Consider the following 10,836-nt stretch of genomic DNA (forward strand, 5'->3'; position numbering starts at 1 on the left):
TATTTTATAATAAAGTGCTATTCCATCGTTAGCATTTTTATGTTTTATTGTTGCCGGAAAGTTTGACACTTATTTTCCCCGGTGATAATTGGATCGCCCACAATGATTTTGAGATATGCGAATTTTCAGATTATCATACACAATATATACAAAACAATTAAAGCGGGCGACGACAGCAGACACTATTTTCTTAAGAAAAAAAGTCAAAGAAATGAAAAATGTTAAGGGACTCCGACCCTCAGGAAGGACAACTCTTTAATTTATAATTTAATTCAAAAAGTCTCAAAATGAAGCTTTTCATGCAACAATTTTCAGTATGTGCCTCTCAATGTGTTTCAAGGTTCTTTGCAAAGCTCCATAAATCACTTCTAATTTCATATCATGTTAATAAACATTGGTATCTAAAAATGCTTTTTCGAGGTAAAAATTTCTACTTTTAATTAGACCTTTCTGAGAAGTTCATATAACCTTGAAGCTCATTGAGAGGCATATAATGAAAATTGTTGCATGGAAAGATTTAATTTTCAAGCTTCATTAAAAGACTTTTTGAATTAAATTATAAATCAAAGAGTTGTCCTTCCTGGCTGAGGGTCGGAGTCCCTTAAGGCTTTTCTGCAAAAAAACACTTAGAAATGTGCCAAATTAATTACGCCATATTTCCAGAATGGCCCTCCATCATGACATATACTTTAATTATTCATCATAGTCTCACGTGTGTTTTGCGTCATTCCAAATGTTAAAGAACATTAAATGTTTAGGGCACAAATGTCATAAATTCCAGTAAACACGCTACTTAGCACCTTTCTTTACTCCTCACTAAAATACTTAGTATATACGACTTTTCAACACATCATGCAACGAAACCTCATGATAAATTAAATCTAAGGCTTTTTGGCACCATAGACAGCTGCTAATTCAATAATCTCGTAAATTTACTTAATTCATAATGTAATATCTATTTGCAGAATTATTTTGTTAAAAACCTTCTGATTGTGCACACAAGAACTCTAAAGTTGAAATTTAAAAGATTGTTGAGTTTCTGATTGACAGTATCTACATCAATACCGATGTGGTTTTTGGAGACCAGGTATTCTAACAATCGACTGGAATCTCTATAGATACCAAATGAATGGACCAATGTACATGTAATAAGCAGAATTCATATGAAGTAGAATTTATTCAAAAATTTGTACAATAAGAAAAACTTTCTGAGACCTTCAACTTGACATTTAGATAAATTGACGACGTATTATCAATTAGCAATAGTTATTCCCATTCATAGGTCAAACAAGATAAATCCCAATTAGCTAGAAATAAAAGATACCACAGTGTCTGACATATCTGTTTCATATCTGAGAATTTACTAGAAAAAGGCCATATTGGTAATCTTCATGTTACAACCAAACTTTATGATAATCTTGATGACTTCAACTTTTTAATCAACTTCCTTTAATTTTGCGGCAATATACCTTCATCACCTGCATACGGGGTTTTTATCTCTCAGCTGATTCGATACACATGTTAATGATCTACTTATGAACAATATCAAAGGCGATGTAAGCTATTGACAAACAATGTGATTGTACCTGATCCCATCTTTGATGTTTAAGAAGTCCGTATTTGCTCTGCTCTTGAATTGTATTGTTTAAATGGACTTTTGAGCTTGACTACTGTTTCGTATCTGCATATATTTCGTTTAATAGTTTATCTATGCGTTAAAGGTAGATTCTTGAACATAATGTTAACAAGCAAGATATATGTCAACATGCGACTTATTGATGTTAACATGCAATATCAATATTAAGACATGCAACCTATTTATGTCAACATGCAAGATTATTACTGTAAACGTATTACATTTAGCGGTGTATTTCTACTTAGCGATTTTGGCGGAAAGCAGAGTCCCTTAATTCAAGTACATAGCTGAATGTCTTGTATATTAATATTTATAACTAGCACATTCAGGCAGCGCTAAATCAAATCTACTCTAACTTGTTAGAAATTGAATTTCCGCCAAATATCGTTTACGCCAAACGTAATACATTTACAGTATGTTAACATGCAATTAAATTTTGTCAACGTGCAACTTATCTTTGTGAACACGCTTACCTAATTAACTGAGTCTCGCGTCTTAACATAGTTATCTTGCATGTTACATAAGTTGCATGTATGGTGATATATAATGGCGTTAGTAATTAAGTTTACCAATATAACTTTTTTGTCAACATACTTTATTGCATGTTGACTTATTGTTGACATAAATAAGTGGCATGTCCACATAGTTATGTTGCACAGCATAAATTATCTGGAATACCAAACTTATTTATAAATATACTTTAAAAATTAAAAGTCTAAAAATATAGAAGCATTTTTTTTCCTTATAATTTGTTAACAAAGTTTGAACTTGTATTAGCCATGTATTGTGTTGTTTACTTGCCCTATAATATGAATTGTCATTGTTCTGTGTACAGATACAAAGTACTCTAGAGTTCCTTCTTTGTGAATAGTTCCAGCTGACAAAAAATGAAATAGTGCATTAAGTATATCTCCTATTATCAGCTGTGGGTTGTGTCAAGATATGGATCTATTTTTCACAAGTTTCTTTATAATTCTGAGTCACTTTGGTAAGCACACTTCTCTATTACTCAGCTGTGAACTTTTGGGGGAGGGGGATCCATAAGAGTAAAAACACGCATCAATAAAGCGGGAAAGATCTTTTCCTAATTATATGTGGAAATTAAGGGGAGCTTTGCGTCAGAGCAGCAGTATAGTATTTTTACGCCTTAAGATTCTCAAATGATGAAGTGATTCAATTCTTGAATATTTTCGTTGTTTTGGGGGATCATATCTGCCAGCAATCTATTAGAATTCCCATGGGATCCAATAGCGCCCAGTAATTAGCAAACCTTTTTTGTATACATTTAAAGCAGAATTTGTGCAAATTTTATGCATGAAAAGACGAAAACATTTGCAATGGCCACAGAGTCTGACACATCTTTTTCATATTAGGATATTTTACTTTAAAAAGATGTAAATGGTAATCTAAAAACCAAGCTCTATGATAAACGTGATGACTTGAACTTTTCAATCTTCAACTTCCCTTACTTATGCAGCAATATACATGTACTTTCATAACCTGCATACGAAGTTTATATATCTAAATTGATTCGATACGCGAGATGCTCTACGTATGAACGATTTCTAAAACGGGGTAATTTATTGAAAAACAAGTTGATGAAACAAGAATATTAGCAGTCTCGTTTAAAGTCATCATTTTGTTAGTTCTATGGTCGATACAATGACCTTGTCAGCAAATACTATTTAAAATTAGATCAAATGCAGACTGACGTTTTTCATACTAATCGTAAGTCCATTATTTATGCACTGAATTGAGACGGATTTTTCATTATTTCCCGATCATGACAAGGAGCGAACTGAGGTTATAACCCGTCAGCAGGGGATGCTCACTCCTCCATGGTACCTGATCCCACCTCTGATGTTTTGAACGCCCGTGTTTCCTCCGCTCCTATTTTGTATTTTTTTTATATACATTTGATCTTGAAATCTGTTTGTTATCTCCATTGAAGTTCATAGTTTAGCCCTTGACAACTGTCCGCCAAACCTGAATAAAAGCGACCTGTACACATACGGGGATTTTTGTCTGAAGGTACATTATGGGAACTACGACTGGGATGACGCAAGACACCAGTGTCTTCAAGAGGGCGGAGACTTAGTTCAGATCCGGGATTCTGGGATGCAGCATTTTCTCCAAAGAATTCTGTCAGGTCAAAGGTCAGAGGAAGACGGGTTCTGGATTGGGGCGAGCGACAACGAGTCAGAATCACATTGGAAATGGGTCTCGGGTGAGCTAAACGTTTTGTTCTTGTGAACATTGATAAAACTATTCAAAATAACAATTTACATAGTTATGATATTATAAGGACTGAGTTTTACTAGATGCATAGTCAGTTTTCTTTCAGCGAGGCATGCGATTTTCATATCGATAAAGTAATAAGCATAATCATGTACATGTAAAAACTTCAGCTAGGGAGAGATTTTGGAACTTAAAACTTCATATACATGAATATATAATTTGCCAACGAAGGTTGGAAATGAAAGATGTTAAAAAGACTGTTATCACTGATGCTATACATTTTTATATATTAAAAAATGACAGGTGATCCTAGAATGAGTTACAGTAATTGGGAACCTGGACAGGGGCCATCTCAAAGTGGCTTTTTCCTTGCCAGTGGAACTATTGAAGACTGTGCTCTAATGAGAGTAGACAGTGGATTTAGATGGCATGATTATGACTGTAGCAGTATATTCTACCATTATTCCTCGATCTGTCAATACGGTAAAAGAGCTTAACATTCATTTTTATTAATAATTATATAAATTGATAATGAACAAAGTGTAAGAAATTTGTTCAGTAACTCTTGTTAAACACAGACTTTTGATACTGAAGTGATTATAAAGAGTTATTTTATAACTTATGTTTTGTAAGATACTGTCCATAAAACAACAACTTCATCAACATACGAGACGGTTGGAGACATCATAGGCTAAAGGAATATATAATTATGTGATCTACCTGATGTAAAGTTGATAGTTTTCAATATTTATTTTTAGATAAATAAAAATGTCACACCTAATAAATACTCTTTTATACATTGCATAAAAAAACACTTCAAGTCTAGCGATTTTTAGTGTGAAATAGCTTGGCGTTTAACAATGTTTATTTGAACTGATTTTGCCATACGAATACGACTAATTATGTTCTGAAATCTGAAATGCAATCCTTCAATTTCCAACACGTCGTCCTTAACAAAATAAATTAAAATATCTGATCAACAGCAATATTTATGATGGGTAGTGACAGCTAGGTAGGTTGTGTTTATTTTTTACTTTAAAATTGAAATTATATATTAAATGATTATTTCTTATAAAATTTAAAAAACTCAGCAACAAAAGTGGAAATCTTAAAGAATAGAAAGGCCATTGGTGTTATTACGATGTTGTGGAGGTCGATGTTTGCATTGCTCTTATTTGGTATTGTTTTATGGACCTTTGAGCTTGAATACCGTTTGGTAACTCCATATGTTTCATTATTATTGAAAACTTTCAATGCACACACTGATGTTGAATATTTTTTGATTTAGATAGTGACATCGAAAAACTCACTAAATTTTGGTTATTTCATTTAAATAATTAATATAAATCATAGCGAAAACGTTTCAGATATAACAATTATGCATAGCAAGTGTCAGATCAAAAAGTAAAATATGAGGTACACAATGGCATTATGTAAAAAAAAATATCTGTGAAAGTATCACTTAATTTCATGCAGCGGTACATTTATGAGGCGTTCCAGATAAGAGATGGGCACCCTAAAGCGTAACAGACAGACGGATGGATGTACAGACATCCCGATCACCATATGCCCTCCCACTTTTCAAGCGGGGATTTAATGAGTTCTGTGAAATCATTAGATTTCGTGGTGGCTCAATATTCTTGGATTTCGTTAATAGGAGTTTTAAGCCACCTTTCTTTTGCAATTATAAGTTAATGAACGATATTACGTTATACGTTCCCTTGAACCTGTAAAATTTATGCAATCCACGATAAATGACTCCTATGAATTTTGATGATTCCAAAGTTTTAAACTTATATTGGGGAATATTGGCACACAATATTTGCTCACAAGGTCATTGAATCAACCATACAACTTATGAATAGTGACTTTGATATACTTTTGTCATTCAATTACCTGTCACCTGTCATAAACTGATTGCCTCGATTATAACACAAAATAAAAAAAAACATTCCATATTCTAATGAACCAAAAAAGATGAAATGTTTTCTTAGGCAAATGTGAGCACTATATGTTGAAACTTCATTAAAATGGTTCAATTTCTAGAACAACCTCGTTAAATCATGTCATAGCTTAACAAATGAAAAAAGAAAATGTCTTTCACTGCAAAATGAACTCTATAATTAAACTTTAATTTATTAACTATTAATAGTCAATCCGTCTGTCTGTAACTCTTTGGGGTACCCATCTCTTATCTGGAACGCCTCATAAATGTACCGCTGAATGAAATTAAGTGACACTTTCACAGATTTTTTTCCCCATTTAAATAGGAACGTAGCATCTCCTGTAGAGGGGGTCCTTCTCTTATGATGAAGTTGAAGTACATTGATTAACTTCTGCTGAGCAAATATATGTCAGTTTAGCAAATCTAAACATTCACCTTTCTCAAAATTCATTCAGGTTTGTACACAAGGAGGAAGGGATTTTTTGGAAACCATATGTAAAATGTTATTTATTGTCAGTTTCTTCTTTAAAATCTATTACATGCCTTATTACAAAGTCATAGAACAAATAAAATACATCTATGTGTGTAAAATAATCAGGCTTTGAAAAATAAACGGATATCATTATAAGAGAGGATATTATGAACATCACTAATCCAGCTTTGAAGCAAGGGTTGTATCTCCGAGTTATTTTGTGATGAATGGTAATTGCAGCAGGATTACAAACCTTCAACAGAAAGAAAGAAAATTCCTCTTGTTGATATGAACAAAAATACAAGTGAAACCCATTTTTATACTAAGTTTCAAATCAACAATTAAAATTAAATTTGCAAGAAATGACAAGAATGAATGGAATGTTAAAAAATATTTTTTGTCAACTTCCATAATAAAATGTTATTTGTGCAAGAGATAAGACTGAGAAGATGTATTTTAATTTAAACATTGATATTTGTGGTGGTGGAAGAGTTACCTGGGTCATAAATTCAATGACGGGGATATCTATATCTGGACATGTCTGATGCCTGCTGTGTCCATCGGAATAAAAATCATCACAGTAGTTAGTACATTGTAAATACCGATCATTGGTCAGTCCAAGCTTATTCTGAAATTCTTTTCTTATTCTGAGGAATGATTCACTTCTTTCATTAACTTTGTCCATGTGTGTCAACACACCATAAAGCGGTATAGCTAGAAACATAACCATGGAATTGTAAGTTACAAAGACAATATAACCATAGAATAATACAACTTCAAAGACAATAGAGCAGGTTTATAGGTGTACCGATCTAATAATGAAAGAGACATTGCTATAAAGACGATAGAACCATTTGCGTAGGGCTGGGCAAAAATATCGACATTTCAATATATTGCAATACAATGACAAAAAATATCGTATCGCAATACGATTTTGTAATATCGATATATTGGCAATATGCTTAGATTAAGGAATTTTGTCATTAAATATAAAAATACACTTATGAAAATTTGTTATTAAGCCAAACAGTACGACAGAAGTTGTTTTGTGAGTGCATTTCAGAACATAACTTAAATAAAATCAGCAAGATTTTTTCCGTGTTGATTACTTTTCACAGTTATGTACATTCTGTATGTAAATTAAGTAAATATAGTAAGAAAATGCCATTTTAATTACATTGAAAATATTGCAATACATATCGCAATACAGTTTGAAATATCGCAATATATCGCAATACGAAATCTTGGGCCAATACCCAGCCCTACATTTGCGGATTGATTTCTACAAGTATTAAGTTCTCTATGATTATAGATCGCAAAATGTCTTGTGTTTGGTGCAGTTTTCTACAAATCCACGTTGTCGTTCTTTAAAATTCTTAAAAGAAATAACGTTTATTTTTGGAATACCAGAAATACTCATATAGAGATCTTTGTAATTCTTCAGGAGATGTGTGCGTAGTTGAAGTTTTGAATGTCAGTTGAGTACATTAAGACTAAGTAAATAGATCCAGGGGCTAGAAAGTCCGATGGATGTCGTTCCCTCGGAGCAAATCAATTATAGCTGTTACTCTTATAAAGTTGGTTGAACTCTCAAAAATAATGGACTTATGTTAAGTGTATGAATGCGTTATCAATCATTTGCTAATAATGGACAATAACTCCATAAAAATGTTGGAATTGCATATTACCTCTGTTGGGGGAGTTGGTTGTGTTTCGTAACAATTCCATCAGGTTTTGTGGAATTGCTGACACAGCGGAGGCTACAAAGACAACTCTATCTATCCTGACTTTCCTTCTTTTAAAGAAACCATATTTTGCTTGCAGTCCCTTTTCTCCAGAGAGACCGGCTTTCTCAAATCCTCTACAAAGAAACGAAAAATATGGGCTCAGATTGAGTGAAAGAATCCTTAAGAACTGTTACAGTCCACGGACGTGTAAATATAAATTAATACAGACTAACTAAAAAACCGCACACTGACCCTCAAAGCAAAATATTAGTCCAGGCTAATAACATTAATAATGGCATTGTGTGTCTCCTCAGATGTTGAATTTGATAACTAGAATTCATATACACATACGTAAATGTCAATTCGAATTCTAAAAGCTTAAAACAGGCCAAGTATTTCAATCAACATATTTCATTTTCATGATTTTGTCTCTCATTATACACCAAACTTTACTTGTAAACGTCAGCAGCCTTTTTGATGCTCTCGCCGTCAGAGAAGTAACCATTTAACAGCCACTCCAGGAGGGTCCTGTGAATTTCCTGCGGATTGTCCTCAAAGCCTTGGGTGTCGATAAGAGTCGGCAATTTTCTCCGCCAACATCCCGGCATGCAACGCTCTGTGTCGATCCTTTTACAGAATACGTTAAGATATAAATGGGGATTATATTACGCGAATTCGAAAAATAAACATTCCCGCTAAATGTGTTCAATTTTATTCTTATATTCAAGATAATTTTGAAAAGTGGCGAAAATAGACCCCGCCCACTTACATTCTGATGTGGAATGTCGTTTGACGTCCCTCGCCCCCCGATTGTCCTGCGTAGGCATACGGTTCCCATTCTCCGGACAAACTGGCACAGACTGTGTTGATGAACGTGGACTTCCCCGAACCATACTGACCAAGAATCAACACATTCTGTGCTTTACTACTTTTCTTCATTTTCTTTAAAAATCGCTGTAGGCTTTCTTCTCTGCTCATTTTACAACTGCAATACACGATAAAAATAATTAATTTTCATATATGTATATATATAGCTATTTAAAAATTAAGATAATATGGGTAGACTTTATCAGCGTTTGTCTAGAGGCCCTCTCACACAGTTAGTCAGTTGAGAAACAATTTCGGTAAAATGACCGTATTTAGATATCAGCTATGTTAAGATTCAAAAGAATGCAACAGTGCATAGATTTGCGAAGAGCATCACAATTCAATGCCATAAGCATAAAATTATAACATAATTTCAACGAACAGTGTCAAACAAGTTTTAAAGTTTGTTTATGCAGCAAGTTTCAACTACTAGGATTTGTTGTTGAGTGTCACGTGCAGACAACAAACTTTTCATTATGAATATTCATGAAATCTCTGTTTACCAATAAGCTCGTACAATGTAATAAATATCTTGATAAACGTGACATTGAGCTTTGAAGATTATAAGCATATATGAACCACATCTGTATTCATAATTTAAAGAACATAAGAAACCTGTAAAACATTAGACAAAATCTGCACAACTAAATATTTACCTGTTAACATGCTTTGTGGACAGTCTCCATTAAAGTTTTCAGGTCTATACACGAGAATTGATCGATAGCTTGTTTTTAAAAGGACGCCTCAGTGGACATCTAGATTTCCACATTTTAAAAGCCCTCTCAAATTTTCTATATTACTATAGGCATGGGCTCTAACGAATTTTTAGCTTAATCTAACGTTATATCATATAAAGAAAGTTTTATTGCATATATGTTAATCTTTTTCATGAGAAATGTTATAATAAAAAACATAGGTACTAAACACAGGGGGTCAACAATTTAAGACAGTTTGGTGCCTGTGGAAAAATGGAAGCCGTAATATTGACTATTTATCAAGTAACAAGGATTCTAAAAATCCTTAATATCATTAACCAACATTTATTTCAATTTTTCTTCGAAATCGATTAAATGATATACAAAGTTTACTTACATATATACATGTATAAGTATAAATAACATACAATGACAATATGCTATTTAACTATACAATAGAAAATATTTCCTATTGTTCATCATGTTCATGTCTGAAGTCCGATCTAATCCTCACTTTTTATTATTATTATTAAAACAAGGATTTTTAAATGATTGAAAAACATTAGCCTAAAATATTCAGGTCATTGAAGCTTTTTTCTGTTTTGTTGTAAAATACAAAATTTGGCAATTGTTTTCATGGAATAAAAAATAGTCTCATTTTAGAATCAAGTGCTGAATAAAATGTAAATGTTATTTTTGATTCATTGCTTTCTTCGTTTCAAACTTATACATAAAGTTATTCAAGATCGACTATGAAAGACACACATAATTGAAACCTTATATTAAAATATTGATCGCCTCGTTTGTTTTCAATAAATCTAAACAGATTACGTCGCTTTCATGCATTGTAACAAAGTTATTGACAGACGTTGAATATAGATCCAATCTTTTATATTCCTGGTCATAAGAACTTGATTTAATATCGATGTTTTAAATCAAATATTTGACCTTCTTTCCCGTGGGTTGGATATAAGCAATAACAGCGAAGACTCAGATTACGATGCTGCAATCTCAGATTTGATTTGATTGGAAATTGTATCTGTTCTATTGTTTTCGGAGATCTACGTTATCTGTGGGTTATAGTTCTTTTTTTTCTTTATTGAAAATACATATTTTTGTTACTTGTCTATAACCAATTTGTGTTCTTGCCTAAGCTTTTTTACTGTCAATTCAGTATGTAACACTAGTGATAACTGCGGCGGTTTTTCGTTCATTCTATATGTAAAGGTAAGATTTAACAATTTTAAACTATTGTA

General features: G+C 32.7%; 2 protein-coding genes across 2 annotated transcripts; one reads left to right on the forward strand and one right to left on the reverse strand.

Moving 5' to 3' along the window:
* Positions 1-2,577: 2,577 nt before the first annotated feature.
* LOC134280631 (perlucin-like protein) lies at positions 2,578-4,587 on the forward strand. The gene is made up of 4 exons (XM_062763071.1): positions 2,578-2,624; positions 3,588-3,863; positions 4,178-4,357; positions 4,508-4,587. The coding sequence occupies exons 1-4, from the start codon at positions 2,579-2,581 to the stop codon at positions 4,567-4,569; spliced, it is 564 nt and encodes a 187-aa protein (XP_062619055.1). The 5' UTR covers position 2,578; the 3' UTR covers positions 4,570-4,587.
* Positions 4,588-6,322: 1,735 nt separating this feature from the next.
* On the reverse strand, positions 6,323-9,581 carry LOC134280628 (uncharacterized). The gene is made up of 6 exons (XM_062763068.1): positions 9,542-9,581; positions 8,788-9,003; positions 8,472-8,645; positions 7,980-8,152; positions 6,788-7,005; positions 6,323-6,544 (listed from the first exon to the last, which is right to left on the reverse strand). Exons 2-6 carry the CDS (start codon positions 8,994-8,996, stop codon positions 6,323-6,325), a joined length of 996 nt encoding a protein of 331 aa, XP_062619052.1. The 5' UTR covers positions 8,997-9,003; positions 9,542-9,581.
* Between the last annotated feature and the right edge of the window lie 1,255 nt (positions 9,582-10,836).

Source organism: Saccostrea cucullata, unplaced genomic scaffold (assembly GCF_032062105.1).
Source record: "Saccostrea cucullata isolate Sc308-1 unplaced genomic scaffold, CSIRO_AGI_Scuc_v1 ctg6168, whole genome shotgun sequence".
In the NCBI taxonomy this organism is placed as follows: domain Eukaryota; kingdom Metazoa; phylum Mollusca; class Bivalvia; order Ostreida; family Ostreidae; genus Saccostrea; species Saccostrea cuccullata.